This window comes from Podarcis liolepis (genome assembly GCF_965112155.1).
Source record: "Podarcis liolepis genome assembly, chromosome: 5".
In the NCBI taxonomy this organism is placed as follows: Eukaryota; Metazoa; Chordata; class Lepidosauria; order Squamata; family Lacertidae; genus Podarcis; species Podarcis liolepis.
This window is the reverse complement of record NC_139556.1, coordinates 92318720-92342095: the sequence shown is the minus strand read 5'-3', so window position 1 is coordinate 92342095 and position 23376 is coordinate 92318720. Positions and strand designations below refer to the sequence as shown.

At 39.7% G+C, this 23376-nt stretch overlaps 1 protein-coding gene and 1 long non-coding RNA gene across 3 annotated transcripts in view; one reads left to right on the top strand and one right to left on the bottom strand.

Moving 5' to 3' along the window:
* LOC310707552 overlaps positions 1 to 23376 on the top strand; it is a 345072-nt gene that overhangs the window by 75916 nt on the left and 245780 nt on the right. The window lies entirely within an intron of this gene.
* PIK3CA (phosphatidylinositol-4,5-bisphosphate 3-kinase catalytic subunit alpha) overlaps positions 1855 to 23376 on the bottom strand; it is a 42369-nt gene continuing 20847 nt past the window's right edge. For both annotated transcript variants that reach the window (XM_083503966.1, XM_083503965.1), the window contains 19 exons: positions 21470 to 21679; positions 20692 to 20942; positions 18779 to 19024; positions 17965 to 18050; positions 17081 to 17186; positions 16679 to 16831; positions 15768 to 15902; positions 15369 to 15493; positions 14999 to 15080; positions 14337 to 14501; positions 13125 to 13228; positions 12210 to 12381; positions 11923 to 12029; positions 10928 to 11049; positions 9163 to 9241; positions 8390 to 8560; positions 6580 to 6697; positions 5957 to 6108; positions 1855 to 4463 (listed from right to left, as the gene is read on the bottom strand). In XM_083503966.1, the coding sequence (XP_083360092.1) occupies positions 4193 to 4463; positions 5957 to 6108; positions 6580 to 6697; positions 8390 to 8560; positions 9163 to 9241; positions 10928 to 11049; positions 11923 to 12029; positions 12210 to 12381; positions 13125 to 13228; positions 14337 to 14501; positions 14999 to 15080; positions 15369 to 15493; positions 15768 to 15902; positions 16679 to 16831; positions 17081 to 17186; positions 17965 to 18050; positions 18779 to 19024; positions 20692 to 20942; positions 21470 to 21679 (2855 nt within the window). In that variant the 3' untranslated portion in view covers positions 1855 to 4192. The remainder of the gene's footprint in view (positions 4464 to 5956; positions 6109 to 6579; positions 6698 to 8389; positions 8561 to 9162; positions 9242 to 10927; positions 11050 to 11922; positions 12030 to 12209; positions 12382 to 13124; positions 13229 to 14336; positions 14502 to 14998; positions 15081 to 15368; positions 15494 to 15767; positions 15903 to 16678; positions 16832 to 17080; positions 17187 to 17964; positions 18051 to 18778; positions 19025 to 20691; positions 20943 to 21469; positions 21680 to 23376) is intronic.

Below are 23376 nucleotides of genomic sequence, written 5' to 3'. Positions count from 1 at the left end.
GGTCCAGCCATGGTCTGCAACCTGTGCAGACACTAAAACTGGAGAAAAATACGAAGATCAAACACTGAGCGTGCAGATTATTTTATAAGGAAGAGAGAATGCCAGCAGACACTAAGTGTTTACATGGCTCTCCATTAAAAAACAAGAGCAAATACTAAGAGAAGGACAATCCCAGCTCAAGTGAACTACTTGCAACTAATTTCCATTCATGTCCATAAAATACATGGGCTTGTCTTTCCCATGTAATGACAAATCACTTGATTTTGACATAGCAAAACATGTTTATAAAACTTCCTTTTCACCACATATACTGGCTACTCTTTATCTAAAGACGTGGAGAGTCGTAGGAACAAAATAGTTCTCCTTTTAAAAATGATCTAATATGTCATTACTGACTACTAGTCAGGTCAAAAACTGGAGACCCCTGGGCCAGGGGCCAGCCCTTTGCGGGCTATCAGTTGGTTGTCCACTTGCCAAGCCAGGGAAGAAGTGCAGCAGGTGGTATTCATGGCAACAGAATTGGTCCCCAAGCAATTTTAGTGGGTGGACTGAAGCTGTGGTAGGAGCATCTTCAGAAAAAGGGAAGCAAAAGACAGGGAAATAACATCATTAGTTGGGGAACAGCCCCTCACTTCTCAGAGTATCACTCCCAGAAAGCCGGTTTCTTTCAAGGTGTTTAAAGAGTAAAAGTTGTTTGAATTTGTACTTACTAAACCCAATTTTGAATCTTTAGACCATTATACCAGTATTCCAGGCCCAAAGCCAACCACAGAAGTATCAATAGAACAGCAGATTTTAACAGCTGTATATACCCTTCCTAACTACTTCTGCTTGCTGGCACCATACAGCCAGGAATTAAGTGGTCAGCACTTGAAGCCTTGAAATGGTTTAAGTCTTCAGCAGACATTATGCATTCTCCCCTCCCCGCAAAAAACCCCAACCTTAATCTTCATAGTCTTGAAAGGTAGAATCTGCAACCACCCACCTGAACACAACAAAAGCTTGCCAGAAATGATGCCACATGCTTCTGTAACCAGACAAGATTTCTTATTCACCTTTTTAAGTGTGGAGAACTAGAACACAACTAAAGATGATGATGTTCTGTATGGTAAAATATACATGTATTACAATTGCTAAAGGAATAGGATATGGATTACGAAAGGGTCACTGCTCAGTGGTAGAACACATGCTTTGACTGCAGAAGTTTGCAGGTTCAACCCCTGGTGTTTCAAGAAAGGACAATAAAAAAAAATCCTGGAGAGGGCTGCCTATTCGCATAAAAATTAATGAATTAGGTGGATCCATTGACTGACTTGTTATAAGACAGGGTCTATGTTCTTATAAAAATATCACAGTATTAAGTTTATCATTATTCCCAAGTGAGCAGACCAAAAAGCTGCAAAACTGTTGACTACAGCCTAAGAGTCATTCATTCATTCATTCATTCATTCATTCATTCATTCATATCTATCTAGCTAGCTATGACAATCATATACAAGGCAACATAGAGAAGAAAACAAGCACATTGGCTGGGAACCAGTGAGACTTTTGGCTAACAGTCTTCTCTCCACCTCAACTCAGACAATTCATATGTCCCTATTTCCACCAGTCTAGCCTTGGCTTTCATTCTACAAACCCACTTGGCATTATTTGTAGAGATATTAGTTTTCAAGTAGAGTATTTGTAATTTTTAACAGGGCTGCCTGGTAACAGTTATGTTACCTCTGCAGCTGCAAATCTGTATCCACAAAAATAAGAACACTCAGCATGGTGGGTGGTTTTTTCCACTTTCAAGTTCAACAACAACAAGCAGCCTACTTAATATTTATCTTGCTAAAGAAACATAGCCTCTTGTCCATTAAGTCTATACAAATTTATTTATAATGATCTAACGTCAGCAAATTATGTTCAAACTGGTATTGCACTCCAAGTAATACCTAGATTTGAAGGACAGAAGAAAAGGCAAGTGAACTCAAATATCCAAATTTCTGAAACATTTTCAGATGCTGTGAGACAATAATGTTATTAATATGGAAGAAATGGCACCTTACATATCCCGGGCTCAAAATACCTGGCCTTATTAAAAAAGACATTTTGGAATACGTTGTACCAATGGTTCTGCTAGTTGTATCAGTTTTGTTGTTTTAAAGACAGATATATACAGATATATATATATGCATATATATTTATATATATATATGTATGTACACACACACACACACACACACACACACACACACACGTATAAAATATTGGTTGCTAGCTCTGCATGCTATGGACTATTGTCTCTTTTGCAGTACAAAGGACCATTTAATGATCGGATTGAAAATACAGTGATTTTCTAGTATGTTAGTTACTGCAATTAAGCAGCTTCTGTTTAACAGTCCAAGAAAGAGGGCTAAGACAGAGATGGACTCCAAAGTCCAGGATTAACAAAATGCCCAGCATATCATTTGAAGAGTATTGCCTGAGATAGTATTTGAAGGAAGACATGTGGGGCCTCATTCCACCCTAAAATCCCAGAGCTGACATTGGCACTGGAAGCATTTGTTACAAGTTATCGTTCTGTTTATACTTCCACTGGAAGGAAAAACTTTCTGCTTATACTTCCGTTGGAAGTAAAAACAGTTACTAGTGGAAGCAAAAGCTTTTCCAATAACTGATCTTAATGTGTGTGTGCCAGCACTGGGTGAAAAAGCAGAGGGTGAAGGGTACTCATCTTCCCCTCCCCTCATTGCCCAATCCATGCAAGTCTCTCTTCTGATTATGCTGAACAAGAGTACTGAAAGCCAATCAAAGAGGTTTTGCAAGAGAATGTTGCTCCTTGGGAGCACTTAGACAAAGTCAAAGTCTTTGCATTCCCACTGATCTACCTGGTCCCACGCCAAGGATTACCATTGATCTGCCAAGTGAAATTTGAATTTCAGCAAGGGTTTGTTGCTTGACTTAAACTCACTATCAAAATTTGAGAAAGCTATAGACAATGGAGTTGGACATTCTAGTCTTTAAAGTGTGTTCACTTGGAAAAGGATCCCACAGATTTCAACAGAAAAACGCTTCCAAGCAAACAAATTAGCCTTGTCATAGAGGGTCAACCACAGGAATAGAAGTTTGTGCTGCTGCACCTAAACAGCGTACTAAATAGTGGGGTGTACCTTTGCTGCTCTACCAAGCTTCCTGTTGGAAAGTTCCTAATCCCTTCCTGCCAGAGGTGAACTTGGTGTAGGGCTTTAGAGTCACGTCTAAGAACACATGGACAACTCATGCCCCAGACCAGCACAAGGATCTTTAAATATGATCCTACAAACCACAACATCAGCCTAGCGGCTTATACAAGTAGGCTCTTAGAATGAGAAATGATCTACAGAATTAAAATGACAAAACTGGACAAATCAATGTAAGGAAGTATTATATATTAATAGCTTCTGTTATATAAATAACCTTTATAAAAATAATCTTTAATTCTAATAACTCACCTCTTTTTAGGTTCTGAAAAACATGCATGAAAAATGTACTGAGGTTTAGGTTAGAAAAAAAAAAATCAAATCTGAAAATGTTGCACTAAACCCAATCCTCCCCACTAGCCAGACTTTTGAGGTGGTGGGAGAGGTAATCATTGAAACCCTACTAATACTGTCCAGCAGAATCTTAAGATCTACACCTAATAACTTGTTTGAAATAGTCAAATAAAAACTGAGAAAATTGCTACTCTAAAATCCACCAGTTATATCTGACATTATGAAGGCACGATCTTCTCTAATTTACTGACTGGAGTTCATGGGAGAGGAAAACTCTTAGGAGCAATTAATATTGCTAAGCTTTCCTCCTTTTACAAACCTACATGGGCCCAATTTGCACCAGACCAACTAGAACATGTGAATGACTGGTTTTAATGCTCGGCACAGATTCCCCAATCAATCAAACAAATCTCTGAAGTATACCTTCCTGGACTTAAGGCATAACATGACTGTACATACAGGAAAAGTTGTATTTGTAATACACAGTCTGTAGTGTTCCGAAACCCTGTTTAACGTATTTAAATAGCTTTGAGGTTGTTGTTTTTTAATCTTGCTGCAAGTTCAAATGCTGTTTATGGTTTGTGCAATTAAGATGCAACCAAACTTTACTGCCAACAGTGCAGTGAAACAGCCACAAAATGGGTTATCAGTTTTTCAGCACATTCATTTTTGTTTCAGTTCAAGGCATGTTGCTTGATTGTATGAAAGATCCAGTCCATTTTTGTTGTCCAGCCACCATGATGAGCATCATTCATTTGTTTCATGAAATACTCCAGTGCTTCCTGCTCTGTTTTGTCCAATGCAAGAGTTTTGCGAATATATGCAATGTCATCAAAAGACTGTAGTTCTGGCATCCCAGAACCAAGCATCATGGAGAAGAGGTTTATGAAAAGATTGGCATGCTGCCGGATTGCTAGATAAGCTTTATAACACATTTCTTGGAACCTTGGAGAGAAAAAGAAAAAGAAAAAAATATATCAATCAGACTTATGCCAGTTTTTGAGGATCATGAAACAAAAGGAGTACAGTACATAAAAACAGCTGCTAGTTGACCTTTACAGTTGAAAAGGCCATGATGCCATCAACAGAAAAGGCCAGGAGCCTATCAACATTTCTTTATCATGTGGCATTAAAGAAAACTATTTTCCCATTGAGGGAAAAATAATTTGTGCAATGCTTTTCATCATAAAACCATACCGCTCACTGTATTTAGCTTTCTCAAAAAAGATGTTCTGGAAATATAGGAATTTTTAAAGTAGAGTACCTGGAAATGAAGGACACAAAACCTTTTAAACTACTAAATTCAGAATCTAATAATTTGTGCACATGGGTCATGCATTTCCTGTTCTGCTTGGCCCCAGTTATTACAGGTTACAGGCTACACGTTCTGAGATATACATGAGGAGGAACATGCCAATTTCCCATTCTAGGAGTATTGTTTATTAAATTTGTATACCACCCTGCACCCGTAGATCTCAGGGTGGTTCACAACATAAAAACACATGATAAAAACTAAAAATACCTAATAAAAATAAGAGCTACCTCCACTACGCAAACCAATAACCCCACACCCATGGCTTGTGGTTTATTCCATGGTGTTTAGGGAAAACCTCTTTGGAGAAAATGTGTTTGGAGTGTGTGTGCTGCTTTCAAAACCTCTTTAGATGTGGACCATGTTTTCTGGGAGCTCCCTGTTTAGTTATTACATTTATATGCTACCTTTTTTCTTCCAGGGGGCTCAAGTTGGTGTACATGGGTTCTCTTCCTCCCCATTTCATCCTCACAACAACCCTGTGAGGTAGGTTAGGCCAGGCTTCCTTAACCTCGGCCCTCCAGATGTTTTGAGACTGCAATTCCCATCATCCCTGACCACTGGTCCTGCTAGCTAGGGATCATGGGAGTTGTAGGCCAAAAACATCTGGAGGGCCGAGGCTGAGGAAGCCTGGGTTAGGCTAAGAGATGTTGACTGATCCAAGGTCACCCAGTGGTCTCCCAGGTCCTAGTTCAACACTGTAACCACTACAGGACACTGTAAAAACAAGTGTGTACCTTCTCAGTCACCCCAGGATTACGTTGTCTTTGCTTTATTACACCCGTTGTATTTCAAAACCCTTACAATTATTATTTTTATAAAAGAACGTATGAATGAAAGTTGTGAGCCACATTGTGCACATAAAATTAAGGTAGCAGTGACAAAGTTCTGTATTCTGTGAACTGCCCTGATATTCTGAATCAGCCTGAGACCTGCAGGTACAGAGCGGTATATAAATTCAATAAAAAATAAAATAGTTCATTCAAAATATCATTCCCGCCCCAAACCCCAGCAGAAACATCACCCTTGCCTTCAGTATTTCAAGATAATATCAAATTAATTATATAGTAAGATTTGTTTATAACAATTAAACTTCAATTAAAACTTCAACTATAAAATGTCGTACCTTTCAAATTCCCTTGTTTTGGTACATTCTTGGGCTCCTTTACTAATCACTATCAAGAAATCTTGCGTTAAGACAAACGGCACACGCTCTCGTTTATAGCCAAACTTCTTCTTTTTGTGATCCAAGAAGTGTCCAAAATCAATGTGAAACAGCTTTTAAAAAAATGCATTTTTAGGTTATTAGTAATCTGGAAAAGCCAAGAGAATAGAATATTCCCACCTGCATATTGATCTGATATTTCATTCCAAGAGTCAATATGCAAAACAGCCCTGCACCAGTGGCTTTCATACTGTTCCAAAGAAAGAAACCTGGGATTTCTCAGAAGTGCAATGAACAGTTCAGTATAGGGAACAGACTTTCCAAAGGCACCACCATAAAACTGCTACTGAAATTCACAGCTGCACAGGGGTACTCGGTGTGTTTTAGGCCAATGTTTATTGTGAATATGTACCATAGCCTAATGCCTCTGCAACCTACAGAACTGTTAGGGCAGATGCTTAAAAGGTTCATCAGAAGCAGAGGCAGAAAGTGTTTCCTGAAGATAAGAAGCATGATGGTAGGAAGCTTCTGCATTGCCCAAATACCTGCACATAGAAAGGCATAATCATTGTAAACATTTTTACCTGCCCATCATCTTTCACCATGATATTGCTATTGTGACGATCTCCAATTCCCAGTATGAAAGTAGCCACACAATAGCCAGCACAAGAGCGTGTAAACAAATCAATAGCTGCATCATACCTATTAAGAACAAAGAACACATGAAATATTGCAGGTGCCATTGTTTAGGACTTCTAAAAGAAAACGATTCAGACACGCAATGTAGATGAGTATTCCCGGAAGCCACCTCTTTGGATGGGGGAGAATTCAACATGTATTTTTATTTAAAACATTTTATGTCACTTTTCAAAATAGTTTTACAACTAAAAATCAACAATATACCTTATCTAAATCCGAAACCAAATCTATGCCACAAATAAAACTGTGGATTCTATAAAATTAACTATCAAAAGGCAGAAAAGAAACAAATGAAAAGTTTTGACTTGTCTTTCGAAGAAAACTAAAGATGGAGCCATGTGAATCTCTTGAGGGTTGGCGTTCCAAAGATCTGGGGCTATGACAGAAGAGGCTCTTTTTCTTTTTGAGTCCAATCTAGACTCAACAGATGATCAAATCTTTAGCATGATCTCAGTGGTAGATCTTAATTGTTGATAGGGCTCATACAGGAGGAGGCATTCCCTCAGATAATCAAGATCCAGGCTGGTTAAGACTTTTAATGTTAAAATCAGCACCTTGAATTTGGCCCAGAAACAGATCAGCACTCAAGTGCAGTTTGTTTTACAACAGGTTACAATATGAGAAAATCCGTTCAAATCCATCAGCAATTGTTTTGCACCAGGTAACATTTCCACCAGTGATGCTTTCCAGGCATGGCTTTGGGAAGAAATCTAGGGCCCCCGCTCAGCAGAATGAGCAGAAGAGCCACCGAACACAGCAGGGCTGGCTTACCTAATCTTGAAGTAAGTGAAGTAATATACATCACTCCACAGAGGGCCCACTGTAAGACCATTAAGATTTCCTAGATGCACCACCAGTTTCCACCTTTTCTATAGGTGATGTGTTAGTTAACAGGCAAATATGCTTCCTTCATGGGCACTGAGGCTAGAAGATACTTGCCTAAATAAGGAATGATACATTTTGATGTTTGGTGCGTAACAGCTATCACACACATTCAACCTACGGTACTTCTGATTGGTGGCTGATGTAGTCTTGTAGCTGGAGGGCAAGAAGGGATGGAGCTCCAACAGGATCATTTTGGAATGGTATCTTGGTGCTACTTTAAAGATTATTTTATGTCTGCTCCCCCAGTCCACTAGAGGTCCTGAGCACCTGCTTCTCACAATGCAAGCGTAGCAGCTGTGCTTAGAACTTCCTTTCACTTGGGGAAGTGAAAAACCATGGGAGAATACAGTGGCCGGATTCTGCCATCAGAAAACTGGAGAAGACCAGTTGGGAATGTAGCTTCATTAATGTCTGCAGTTATAAGGTGGTGTGAACTAACCACTGAATCGTCCTAAAAACCATAACTAAACATTGCAGCCACAATCCAGAAAACCACGTGAGCCACTCATCCATTGGGGATTTCACTTATTCAAGCAACGTGAGTGTCCTCCTGCATCACACAGCAAATTGTTTCAGAGACCTGGCAGACTTAAAAGCAGCCTGTGATATAGTATAGGAGCTTGCTGTCTCAAGAAAACATTAACATGCCCTGCAAGAAATGAACAAGACCTTGCCTGAATCCAATCTCTGGATGTGTCCATACTTCAGTTACAAAATACTGTGGCTTAAAACAGAAGGGGACCAAAATATTCTTAGGCTTCCATCAAAGAAAGAATAAAAGAGGGGGGGGGGAATTAAAAGTCAACTCACATTTCCCCTTTGTTCTTGTCTTTGAGCCACTGATGTAACGTATGGCTGTTGAATTGCAGTGCTCCTTTAAGGCCACCTTTGCACTGGATCTGCATGATTGTGTGTGAATTTCTCACAACCTCAATGAGCCCCACACAGTCGCCAATAGATAAACAACCATAAGGCAGCATCCTAGAAGAGCAATGCGAGTTTTTTTTTTAAAAAATAGACATTGTAATGGCCACCAAACAAAACACATAGGCACTGAAATCTCTATGTAATAATCAAACATTTAAGTCATTTGGATAGACAACCAGCAGGGCCATGGTTTATAGAACTACTACACAATTAATTCCAGCCCCCCAGGGCAACATTGGACTTGCACTTCTAGAACAGCAGCTTAAGGCTACATGAGAAGTTGTTTTTTAAATAGAAAGGAGTTTAGAAAGCAGTTTGTGGTGTGGAATGGGCCTGCTCTCTCATGCAAAATATCCCACTGTGTATGTACAAAGTCGCTTTTTGGAAAATGGTGGACACATGCAAGAACGTTAAATCATGATGATACTTGATTTTGCAGCCATTTACATATTCACTGCATACTGATCACAACGTTAAGCAGTAATCTGACTGATTAGATAGAGAAGAAAATTTAAAACATTTGTAGAATGGTAGTTATTGATTACAATAAATAAACTAAAATTTTCTGCAAACTCTTGAACCAAATATGTTCTTCTTCAGGCAGAATGATAAACAAAACACAGACTGCAACATTAGCAATATTTATGAATACTTGCCTAAGATCAAGCCCTTGGTTTTGCCAGATGTTTTCCATGATTCTTATGATTTGAAGTGTCAACATATCCTGACGTAGATCTGAAAACATGCAAGTGAATGCAGGTTTTGGGAACTTTTGGAAGGCATAAAACAGCTTCAACAACTTTGTTTTTAATGAGTGAAATCAAAGTTTTGCACGATAAGCTTACTCTGCTCTGTTATCAATGACATTTATTGATTGAAAAAAAATGACTGCGTTTAAAAAATCAAAACACCGCCAGTGACAAAAATGTGAAATCAAACTAATTCTAGAGATTGGGGGTAAGTTATTATAGTCCACTACTTCAAGTCTAAGGAGGTGAATATCTTCTTGTTCCAACAGGCTTTTGGGAATTAAAGGGCTGCTGTGCTGCTGTTTTTACTGTAATTACTTGTATATTGTAATTATTGGTATATTTAAAACAGATTTTATATATATCTATAGTTTAAGTTCTATCAATATTGAATTGTATTTTAATGATTAATTTTTCTATGCTTTTAGTGGTTCTTGCTTTTATCCGTAAGCTGCTTTAAGTCCCATCATGGAAAAAGGCAGGGTATAAAGGTATAGGGTAGTATACAAATTTAATAAATAAATAATAATAAAACTATACAGTGGTGCCTCGCAAGACGAAATTAATTCGTTCCGCAAGTTTCTTCTTCTTGCGAGTTTTTCGTCTTGCGATGCACGGTTTCCCATAGGAATGCATTGAAAATCAATTAATGCGTTCCTAGGGAAACCGACTTCAGACTGTCCCCGGACCTGCCGCTGCTGGCGGAGACTTGCCCGCATGCCGAAGCCTGCGCGCGCTGACATCAGCGCGCCCAGGCTTCGCGGACCTCTCCTGCCTTCAAAAGCCTTCCGGGATAGCGGGAAGCGCTTCCCTGCTATCCCGGACTGCTTTTAAAATGCTGGCGCTGGGGAACAAAGCCTTTCGGCCCCCGCCAGCCTTCCTGGACCTCTTCTGAAGGCCGGGGGGGGGGGGAAAGGCTTTGCTCCCCACCGCTAGCATTTAAAAGAGGTCCCCGGAGATTTCCCTATGGGCTTTCGTCTTGCGAAGCAAGCCCATAGGGAAATTCGTTTTGCGAAGCGCCCCCAAAACGGAAAACCCTTTCGTCTAGCGGGTTTTCCGTCTTGCGAGGCGTTCGTCTTGCAGGGTACCACTGTATTGGACTACAGCAGAAAAGCTTACCAAGTGCTCTGGTCCCCCACTGCCAGCCACAACCTACATAGGAAAGCTCTTTGGACAGGAACAGAGCGCACCTCAAACAGCCATGTTGGTTCCCTCAGCTAGCAAACAGAGCAAGCGGCTCCTGCTAATCTGTGTGCATGTGCCCTCCCATGCTAAAAGAGAACAACTACCTATGTGCAAATGCCACAGCACTCTGCTCTGTCTCCCCTGGTGCAAAATTACCATACAACAAGATAGTGATACCTGGGTGCTATCTGGTTTTCAGCATTGTGATGTATCCACCAGCTAAACATCACGATATATTTCTATGGTAGACATAGTGATGGCATTTGCATTATTGCTCACTAAACCTGTGTAGTGGAAGGGGTTTCTGTGTGTTTTTGGCAAAAATGAATACAGTGGATGTTAATATAAAATTCACAAGGATTAGGAAGAAGTCTTTTACTTTGATGTTATAACTTATAAGTTGGAGGTATAAACTGAATAGAGGCGTTTAAGATGGTTAGGGCGATGAAGAAACACATACAGGATGCAATGAATTATACTTCCTTACCATCTCCATTTTTAAAGATGATTTCATTATTCTGAAACAGCAGCTCAGACATGATATCTGGGTTTTCCCAATTAAGCCAAAGTGGCCTTTTAGCAGATGACATAATCCTGCACTCCTCAAGCCTATGAAAGGATAAAATAGCTGCTTAAACGAGTGCACCTTCAAACTGACATAAATGATTATATTTGTACAGACCTATTGTTAATATTATTATTATTATTAATAATACTACTACTACTATTAATTCACCTGCAGATCTCAGGGCAGTTCATAACATAAAAATACAATAGAAAAGCAGAAAATACATGATAAAAACAAGAACAAAAAACCAAAACCAAACAATAACCCCTACTCCCCTACCCCCACTTTTAGCTCAGGTGTGGGGAACATTTTTGGCTCTCTGAGGCTGATCCTGATAAGCCTCATTGCAGACCAAATAGGACGGATGGTCAGCAAAACGCACCAGTCAATCACATGACATCATTAGGACATAACAGGATTGAGAGACAAGTTGTTCTATCCACCAGAATGGAAATTGTCCCCATTCTGTGAGCAAGGTGCACTCCTACCACCCACCAGCTGATGGGCAGTTGGAACTTTAAGGTCCTGATTGTTCCTTTGAAGCTCAGCCCTTACTCACTACACACCTGAAGTCATGTATGGTGTCAGGTGTAGGGCTGGGGGGTGGGCATGGCTTCCACAAAATGTGCATTTCATGGGCCAAATGGAGGGGACTGGTAGGCCAAGTCTGGCATCTGGGTTGGTGGTTCCCCACTACTGTCTTAAACCAAAATGCAGTATTACTTTTCACGTCTAAAGGGCAATCTCCAAGCATGATGCAGCTACAAATAAAAAGATGGATCTATGTGACCTAGTTTTAACTAGAGGACAGGATTTTAGAAAAAAGGTGACTGAGGAGGCTCTTCATGCAATTGTCCATTTTAAATGTTCCAGATACATTCATGCCTATTTATGAAATCTGAGAAAGATGATACCTAAGATTTCCAAGCTGATGAGCAGGATTGAGAGGAGATATAAAGCCTTGCAGTGCATCCATGAAGTCTGGCCGCCTCATTTGCTCCACAAGGAATTTCATCTGTACCTGATGGATAACAGCATCCAAATATTGACGAGCTCATCAGTCAAATACGAACGAAGGCAGTGTTTGTGACCGATTTCAATTTTTAGCATGAAGAGTCATGTTTTCTTAAAAAGCTTTTAAATGAAATCTTTCAACTCTAAGTGCTGAAGAATGCATCCAGTGCTAAATTTATCAATTTACCTTTTGGGTTTCATCCTTTTTCTCCTGTTTAAGGATGTCTGTGAGGTTAATAAGTTTTTCCATAGCTTCTACCTGCCTGCTCAGGTGTTTAAGGTACATCCCACATGCTCGGCAATATGACTCCAAAAGCAGACCAAACCTCTGGCTCACATTTTTGTTGTGCATTTCAGACCTAACAGAAGGCATAACTTATGGTTAATTTTTAATAAAGCATTTGCTAAGAAAAAAACTAACTATTCAGGATCACTCACCAGTTAAAAGAGTATCCACTAAGCAAGGATGGGAAAGAACCGTGCCCCAAACTTTAAGAGAGTCAATCAACTCTATATTTAGATTAGGGGTTGTCAACCTGGTCCCTACCGCCCACTAGTGGGCATTTCAGGATTCTAGGTGGGCGGTAGGGGGTTCTACAACACAAGTTGAATCCTCCTTCCATTGAGCACTGGTGGGCAGTAAGGAAATTTTCCCATCAAGAAAGATGCATTAGTGGGCGGTAGGTATAAAAAGGTTGACTACCCTGATTTAGATAGTAAACACACACACACACACACACACACACACACACACACACACACACCATTTACTCAAGATTCCATTCTTTATCTCAGCTTGAAAATCAATATATGGTTTTCTAAAGCTTTTTATTTTTATTATCCTGATGCTATATTGTTGCTGATTTAAACAGAAATTAACATTCTGAACCAAATCTCTTGCATTCATCACAAAGCCCAAGAAACAGTTGCAGTATCTTTCTGAACATCAAGCCAAAATTTTTAATTTTTTAAAAAATAATAGTACTAATGGTGCTTTCAAGTGCTTTATACATAAAAAAATAAATAAAAGCACAGGACAGTCAAGATCAAAATTTCATCTCTTTATAACAGGAATCCATTTAAAGTGGAAATCCAAACTTACTTTAGATGCCAAAAGAAGAAGTGTCCTATTCTTTGATTGGTCAGTGCCTTCTTCAGTAAAAATCTCACGAGCAGATTATCCAAGTACTGCTCGTATTTCAGAACCTAGGCACAAGAGGATTGAAGTGTAATTGGCATTTAGCTATATTCTGTGGAAGATTTCAAGGTTTTGCCACTCTGCATGATATATCACAACCCCATAGTCGCCTTTGACTGGACTTAACCGTCCGGGGTCCTTTACCTTTTACCTATAGCCCAAGCTTGTGGATTATAACTTACCTACTCACTTTGGGTGAATATAAATTGCCCTCCCTCTTTAGTGACCAGGGCTGATCCAGAGCCTCTAAATTACAGCTTGCCTTCAGCACTATCTAGCCCTTTATAAAGAAATCTGAGGAAGTTCTCAATCTGGATATGTGAATGAGCCCAAAGTACTGCTGTGCCTCAAGCTGCCTGCTTCATTTTACAAACAGTGCAGTTGCCCTTGTATTATGTTTTGTGTCTAATTCTGTTGTCCCCTGCAGTTTTCTGAGATAGCTAATAATAATAATAATAATAATAATAATAATAATAATAATAATAATAATAATAATAATATAATAAGCTTGATTATACCTACAATATAAACCATGTTGTAGGTTTACATTTGCATTTATTTGCTTTGCTGCTACATGCCCTAAGGCAGAGTCATTTGGAATGGGGAGGAGGGGAAGAGAAATAATTTATTCTTTAAAGATCCCCAAAAGTTGAAATGCTAAATATTTTTCTCCCTTTCAGTTCTCTCTTCTTTCCTTTATCTTCTTGGCCAAGAACCACCATTTTATACCACTGCTTGTAAGGGCATTGCAATGAAAAGATATAAATATTGTTTCTTGAAATCCATAGATATAGCTAATCATAGGCTGGTAACTTGGTGGAATTATTTACAATGCTGCACGAGCCTTTGCTCATTTCGATCTCATAATATTACTCTTTTGGGGAGGCGGTGCTATCAACCTTTGAAGTGCTACAGCAATATATTAACCAGCTATCAGCAGTGGTCAGCAGAACAATCTTTAATACGCAGCCAAGCACTGTGCTAACATTGGGAAGCTTTAACCTTTCGGAGATATTCTGATTCTCATCATCCAGAAAAGTTATATAAAGTCTTAGCATAAATTTCAGGCACAATGGCATATATTAAGAGGCAGTTGACTAAAATAGATTACAGTACCTGTACCAGCTGAATCAAATACTGAGAGAGTTTGTCATCTGTCAGATATTTTTCTAGACATCGAATTGCAAACGCTCGCACCATCGGATCTGGGTAATTGCAGTCCAAAAGCTCCATTGCCTGTTCAGGCTTGATGGGAGGCCAGTCTTTTATCAAGCAGTACATCTGCACAGTTCAGAACAATGAATTTGTATCAGTCATGAGAACACAAGAATGGTCTTGCTGGATCAGATGAAATTCCAACTAACCCAATATTCTACTTCCAACAGCAGAAAAGGCAAACAAACATCTCTAGACGTGCAAAAACAGGATATGAAGATGACGGGCTCATCCTTTTAGCTTTCAGCAACTGGTGTTCAGAGGTATACTGCCATGAAAGCTCCAACTGCCATGGCTTGGGGTAACAAATTTCAAATATTAATTATGGGCCGTAATTATATCAAGAGGAAATTGTGCTAATACTACTGAAGAGAGCTTATGGGATCCTGTTACAACAAAAATGTTTTATTAACTAAGAGGTAAGAGAACAAAACTAAAGTCATATCCCACCTCCCATTTTCTTCCCATCAACATGGAAGCTATTATAATGAAAGTCTTTGACCAAGGCTACTGCTAACAACTGTAGCCAGTTTAAAAGTGGGTATAAGTAACGGAGATACTACCTGGGCTACTTCATCTCTAGAGTTCCATTTGACAGACAAAAGCAATTTAGGTAGGATTTCTGGCGTATTTACACAGTAATGTCTGCAAAAAAAACCAACAAGAGAAGGGATTTTGAAATAAAAATTTAAAGTATTGTTGTCATTACTACATGGAACTATTTAGTATGCTGGTTATAGATTAAAAAAAAAAAAATCTTCAGGAGGCTTCACAAAAAGCCAAAGTTTTGTGGGTTAAGCTTAGGGGCAGATGACAAGCCCTGTTCCCTTCCCCAGTTTCTTTCCTTTCCCACTTAAAATGCAATCCAGGGAGTGTCATGCCTATGATTGCCCACCTACTTTTCATAGTCCTACTTATGACCCAATGTCATACCTGTGGCTCCAAAGGAAATCCTTTTCTTGTTCAGTTATTTCAGACAGTGGGTCTCGAGTGCAGATTGAACGCAGCTGCTCTTTGTCACAATCTCTTAATTCATTATCTCGTGCTAGTCTATTACTCTGTAAAACAAGAGAGCAACGGAGACTTGTTCATACTACAATTCTCTCTCTCTCTTTTTGAATACTTAAAGCATCTCACATACTTCATCTCAGTAGCCCTAACAACCACTCTGTATTATTGAACCCTGTTCAATACTTAACCCTGTAGTCGGTGGGTTGGGGAGACAGTCGCTTGCCTAAAGCAATCTGATAAAAATTCACGAGTGAGGTGAGAACTAGCTTGTAGTGCATGTTCTTAGCCACAATGCAACCAGGAAAGTAAAATTCTCCTTACCAGTCCTGCATGACTGTAGTTAAACCCTAGTTCTCGAGATATAGTCCAATTGGCATGGTCTTCAATTACAGACATGTCGGGAAACTTAACAGGACTGCTAAACCAATCAAATTCCAGCTCTAAACAAGGAGTTTCCTAAGAAGAAAAGAAGTTTGTCCTTGTATGATTTAAAATATTGTTTTTTAATATATATAAAAACACACTATTCCACAAGTACAAGCTATGCAAATACAAGGTATTTAAAATAATAAAACCACAGGATCAGACAAATTAGTCTTAAGTCTCAGGAGAAACACCAGCTGTCTTCAGAAGACCAAGTTTTATTGCTGCTAGTCAAAGAATGAAAAGACCCCAACAGTAGCTTGCTAAAGTTGCGTTCTTCAAAGCTGCATCCGTAGTAAACTCAATTTGGACTTTGGTAGAGACATTAGTCCCATTGTAACCTTTGTGGATGGAACAATTCAGGCTACCTAAAGACATTAGTTCTGTATCACTAGACAAAATCCTCACAAATTGCACAGCATTTTATTTTGACAACCTTGGCAACAGCACTCCAGACTGCAACCGCATGCTCAGATAACTGCATGCTCCTCTGTGAAAGCAATTTTTCCCTATATCGAAAGCTGATATATCAGATACAAGGGTTCTAGCAGGCTCCTCTCCCCAACATGCCAGTTTTCTACATGCACAGATTTATTATTTTTTGTGCACAGAAGCATAAATTATGTGAGCCCCCATCTACAGCTCGAAATACTGCAGTTTATACAGGGTTACCATTGTTACATTTTGGAAACAGTGACAATATCTTATTAAAATACAGGCTATCATTAGAATTTACTTGGACAGTCCTTGATTTAACACAACGAACTGTTACTAAATAAGCCAGAAATTGGCATGAAATGTCCATTTACCTTATTGGGATTTGATCCAGTGACTCCAATGGGATTTAGCAGGTCTTCCAACCCATGGGGTACAGGCCACAGATTCAGAGCCATTTTGCCAGAAACAAGAGTGTCTGTGTAATCAAACATGTTAATATTCCCCCACGCCAATGGACAGTGCTCCTTAAAAAGAGCAAATAATCACTGTTTAGTCTCGTCTATTAGCAACACATTTCAAACTCAGATATAGAGGAATTAAAAGGGCAGGGGCAGATTTTTTTTTTTGAAAACTCAAATATACGATGACAAAGTAAATCATAACTGTTACCATTAGTTTAGAGATCAACACAGTATAAGTCAGAAGAATAATTTCAAATGAGATATTCTCCCTACTTGACAAGTATTCACTATATCCAATGACAAGACCCTTACCTCCTTTGCACCTTTCCTCCCTTTAACGGAGCAGATAGAAAGGCAAAGCCGAGCCGCACGTGGAAGATCAAGAACATGCATCTCATACTGCAGCCACTCATTCCACCTGAAAGGAAGATAAAAGGGATTTGACCCAAGATCTTAACCAAAAGTGCTATGTAAAGATGCTTTAAAAATGATATGGCAAATTAAAAAATACTAAAGCAATTCTGTGTAAACCAAGCCAAGTTTGAGTTGAATTTTCCAGTGTGGCATTCTACTTTTGTAGAACCATTGGAAGCTAATTTGACGGCTATCTACCCCAATGCCCTACTCTATGCAGGAAACTCAGAGTGAGAGCATCCCTGCCAGGTGGCTGTCCAGCTTCTGTTTGAAAATCTCCTGTGCTCCATCCCTCTAGGTAACAGGTTCCATTGCTCTAACCTTCACAAAGTTTTCCAAATGTTCAGCAAATATCTACTCCCCTGTAACTTAAGGCCGTTAGATCAAGTCCTACCCTTCAAGGCAGCAGAAAACAAGTCTTTGCTTCCTTCTATGCAATAACTGTTCAGGTATTTGAAGAGTGCTGTTGAGGGTATTTAGGAAGGGGTTTTTTTTTGGGGGGGGGTAAAGCATGAGACTCTTGATCCCAAGGTCGTGGGTTTGAGCCCCGTTCTTGGCAAAAGATTCCTGCGTTCGACTTCATGACACTCATGGTACCTTCCAGTTCTACAATCCTATGATTCTGTATCAGATCCAAACAGAAAACTAAACTTCCAAACTCACTTTTAGATGGAGGAAAGAAAGACACAACATACACTGTAAAGCAATTATCTGAATTGTTAATAAGTTTCTACAAACTTGAACATCAGGTTTCTTTTCATTGTTTTAGTGATATTCTTTACCTGGGATTGGAACAAGGTACTCTCTGAGTATTCACATTATCACATAATGGCTCTCCTCCATGATAGATGCCAGTTCGGACATAAATCTGAAAAAAATACGCTTATGAACATGACTATACTACAAGTAACCATGAAGTAGGAGTTACAAGATAAATATCAAGCAAGAGTAACTCATCTAACTCCTGTTCTAAAATAGTTGCATTGTCAGTTTATTTCCAGGCTTAATTCAAGGTGCTCACATTGGTGTTTAGGGTTTTAATCAACTTAGGCCACAAACAGCTGAAAGACCAACTTATTCCCTACAGACCACCTCAGGTGTTAAGATCAGCAGAGGAGCCCTCTTGGTAGTTCAACCGCTCTGTGACAGCTTCTAGGCTGTGGAATTCCCTCCCCACATAGGCACATCTGGCTCCTTTAATATATAGTTTCCGCCATATGCTGAAGATGCACCTCTGATGCACCCTATTCTTGTGTCAGTAATTTTAGTTGTTTTTAATACTGATGTTTAAATTGCTGTAGCCATCGCTGAGACCTCAGGCTGAAGGGTGAGTAATAAACTGATGATGACGATGGTGGTGAATAATAATAATAATAATAATAATAATAATAATGCAGAATGCACCTTAGGTTTTGCCCAATATATGTAAATACTTCAAAAAGGCAAGTTATTTGTTTCACACCCAGACAAAAAGTTTAAGGTTTGGTGGGCCTGGACAGTAATGTAGAAACAAAAAAACCTAAGTATTTAAGAGTCATTCATCAGAAATATGCATGTGCTCTCAAGACATATTGAAACCAAGTTGTTGTTTTTTACCTTGTCAATATCTCGAATATTTACATTTACATAGGTAGCGCAGAGAATCTTTATTCTGAGATTACTGTTAATAGCCCAGAGGGATTTGGCTGAAGCTTCTCCATTCATGTATGGTGTAGCTGTAGAAATACGCCTAGAATAAGATGGCATTGTAAAGGTATCCAATGGCAGCTGGGTGTAAAGACTTTCCTTAGCCATCAGCATCAAATTGGGCATTCGACCAAGCATGATACAACTCCGGATGTACTGAAATAGGCAGAGAAAACACAATTATTGCGCTGGATGCTGCTCTTTGCAGCATCATTGCTTAATTGCAAAGATTACAATGCCGGCATTGTGAATGGTTTGCAACTCAAGGCGAAGCAGGAACCACAGTATAAGCGGTTTAATGAAGCTAGCGTGCAATATTTGTAGGGCTGGCAGGTCATTCTAAGTAGCAGATAATCACAAAGCATGCCAAACAAGGGACAAACTTGTCTTTTTATACTGGCACTTGGAGAAAAAGAAATATCCACATATAGACTGTTGCCTCACTAACGGCACATTCCTTGTATTTTCTATCAGAAGAAAAGAGAATGATAAAAAAGGGAAGGCTGAGGAAAGAGAACTTACAGTTTTTGGTAATGCAGGTTTTTTGTTATTTCTGAATTATGGTTTTATTTAGTAGTGTAAATGTATTCATCCATAATGAACTTATTTTAGAAAGCACTAAGGGTGACACCCACTGTTATATAAGCAAACATCCTCTTGTAAAAAAGGACCTTACTTTCCTCTCCTCCGGCAGCAATTTGTGCCCCTCCCCACTGCCTTCCCCCCCAAAAAACACCTCCTGCAGCAAGTTTTTGGGGGTGCAAGGGGTGGGGCACAGAAAATCCACTCTGCCAACAGTGTTTGTTCCAATAGCAAACAGGCACTACTGGATTTCACTTCATGAGAATATACATATGTGCAATCCTATATCACGTGATTTGCACCACCTCATTAAGATGTACCCATAAAAACCTCTTCATGACTCTCTGTCTCTACAAGGTTTAAATATCCTTCTCTTTGAATTGAATACCCATTAGTCCTCCCCTCGTTTGGTGCGGCTTCTGATTGGCTGCAGGACGCTCCTGCAGCCAATCGGAAGCCACGCCTTGGTTTTTGAACGGTTTCGGGAGTCAAACGGACTCCCGGAACGCATTCTGTTTGAGAACAAAGGTACGACTGTATACTAAAATGTTTAAATGTTTCTTTAATTGCCCTTGAATCTTATCACCACACTTGTCACCCTCTCCTGCCACATCAGTGTGGTGTGCCACACCCTTTGAGAATCATTGAATTATGTGCTTTTGACCGCAGACTTTAGTTCTCAACATTCTAACAAACCATGTGTAAGTTCTGTCCACATCCATGAAAAAGACACTAAGATCCTGGGCTTGTGCAGTGCTGCAGGTGCATCAGAGCACAGGGATGCAGCCCGACAGTCTCAGCACTGGCAAAAGTGGTTCTCACACCCACTCCATAAAAACCTCTGGTCTAGCCCTGAAATATAGCCCTAATTCATGCTCTTCCCTGCACATTTCAAGACCCCACAAAAGCTGTTGTTTGCGAGCATCTGATTGTACCTCCCAAGCTACAGGAAGGGATTGATTGGTCTAAAAATGGAAAGCAATCTATTTCAATGTACACCTTGCCAAGTAACAGTAGGTGAACCACACTGAAAGGAAAATATCATAAACTTTTAACATCCCCAGTGAATCCGCCAAATCACACCCAATAAAAGCACATAAAAAAATGGAAACCTGGCTTCAGTACTTCATCTTTTGCACATTTTCATATGCAAATCCCTCTCTTCCGACCCCTGAAATGCACACAAGATCTAACTCTGACAACAAGCATTAAATTTCAAAATGAACCAGATGTTTACTCACCTTGTATTGACTCAGGGGATGTTTTTCTAGTAAATATTCATCACAACCACATACTTTTAAAATATACTTCCCCTGGTACTCTAACACACAGAGCTTTAGCTGTTCAGATGACAGCAACATACTTCGTGTTTTTTTCCTGATTGCTTCAGCGATGACTTGTTCTGGCACATAATCGTGATTGATTTTTAAAGTGTACTTCTGCTTGTCATTGTTGGGGGAGACTATTACCCATATCACCACTATTATTTGTCCTGGAACAGAAGGAAACTATGTCAGGTTACATCAGGGATCATGCCCACATAACTATTTACAGAAAAATGAAAATACAGGAGCAAAAAAGACCTAAAACACAATTCAGTACTCTCTATCCAGAATATGCAATCTTTGGGGCTGCAGCAACAAGCTATAGGTTCCTCTTAGCTCTCCAATAAAGCAACTTTTAAAATGGAAAGGAGAAAGGCTGGGAGGGGACAGAACAATGGTGTGACCCTTCAGGTTTTTTGAATAAGACTGTTTCGTTGGAACTTTATTAAGCAATCCCTAACAATAACGGGGGGGGGGGGGAATCTGAATAATGCTGCTAAAGTAGAAGAAAACGAGTGCACTGAGCGAGCTACGACATGTCTGAAAATGTAACTATTTTCACTGAGCTGATTACTCACACTGAAGTGAAATGGGCATATGGGGGAAATGGATTGAATTTCACTGTTCAAGCAGCTTCACATTAATCTGGTACCAATCTGGCAAATGCACTGAATTGTGTTTTCTTTTCTTTTACCTTTATCAAGTTTATTGTATATATGCTTGGGCAGCTCGGGCGAAGATTCTATGTTTGGGGGACAGACATACAATGCTCTGCTATGGGGCGCGTTAGCATCTCGCAGATCTACTGCTTCTTTACAAACATTAAGAATGTTTCTTCTGAAGTCCTGAACTTCTGGATCCTTAACCAAGTCAAATTCACAGATAGGCATGCCAATAGCAAAACCTAAAAAAGAAAAAGGAGAGAGCAATTCTCTTTGATATATTTTCAGAAACAGTGAGTCCTCAGAGTATAGTTTCCTGTCACTCTGTCCTCTACCCCTTCCCACAAGAGCTCAGCTCTGTCTTGCTTGAACGGCTGGGCTGCTACAGCAATTGTCTCCATAGCTCAAGGGGCTGCAGCAGTGAAGCATATTCTGTACCCACTGCAACTATTCTGCTTAAGTAAGATTAGACATGTTCTGGAACTTTTTCCCAGGTCAAGCAAAAGGGTTCCAAAGGCTGTCACCAAAGTTTACTTCTACCCCATCTTCATATAAAGAAATGCCCATGATCGCGAACAATTATTAAAATTATAATAAAAAAGTTGACCCACTATCAAGTATGCACCATCACAATGAAAGCAAGTACAAGTCAACAAAGAGTGGCACTCAGGTAAAATGTAATTAACTGAGAAAACAGCTTAAAAGACAACGCAGCATAGCACAGCTGGTCTAGTGCAGATGTGAAGTGTTGAAGGGAGGGGAAATCTCCTCTTTGCCCTTCAACACTGTGATTCCACCCTCACCTGACAGCATCCAGTTGTTTGGTTACTGTAGCAGCACCCCAGACTCTGCAAAACCAGCAAATGTGACAAGATTTTCTTATTCTAGTGAAAAGGGTATTGCTGACTCAACTGCTTTTAATAAACTAATGTTCATTTCCACATCAGATATGTGCATGAATAGCTTGAATACTCAATACATGCTGTGCGTATTTGCATTTCCTATACCACTGTTAGCTCAAGATTATAAATGGAGAGGTTTTATCGCTGGAGTACTGCACTCTAAAAATATGTGCAAAGTCTGTGTGCCTCATACAGACTGCCAACAATGACAATATCCTATATGTGTGCTTTAATGAACTGAGGAACCTTTGGCCTTCAGTCCAAACTTGGTCCGCATAGGGTCCAATTGGCCCACAAGGTGTTTTCCCCAAACCCACAAAATTATCAGCTGCTATGACTGAGTGATGTCAGCTGATGGTGGGACAGGGTTCAATTCTGCTTTGTTTGTTGTCACTAGTCCCCCCGCACCACCTCCCCGGCCCATGGGAAACTGGCTTGTCAGATGATAAGCAGGGGGTTAAATCCTGCACGGTGTTGCTTTGGCAGTTTGATTCTTGCAAGGAACATACTGGTAAAGCAGACACTGGCAGACAGCAGATAGAAGTTTCTGCTCATTAGCTGATGAAGAGTTCAATCCTTCCAGGTGCTGCTTTGCCAGCACATTTCCAGCAGGCTCTGTCCCCCACCAGTAAACTGACAGTTTGGCAGGTTCACACATCTATCAGTCACCTATTATCAGATGATTGACAGGTGGGTGGTCTCACCTATCAGAGTTGACCCACAGGGTGCGAGGAAATAAATATCTGGCCAAACAGCGCACAGAAGGTTCCCATTCCTGCTTTAATTAATAGCAAGGTCTCCAATATTCACGTTAAGAGCTTAGTGGACTTTACAATCATGTTTTAATAAACAATTTGCAGTTGCTGACATGATGTACTCAATTTGTTACACAACCAAAAATACCATTTACTCATAATTCCATCGCATAGTGGCTTTATCACATGACAGTTAACTATATTTGACAGTGGAACTAAGAAGGTTGTGGACTCTCTTTCCTTAGAGGTTTTTAAGCAGAGGTTGGATGGCCACCTGTTATG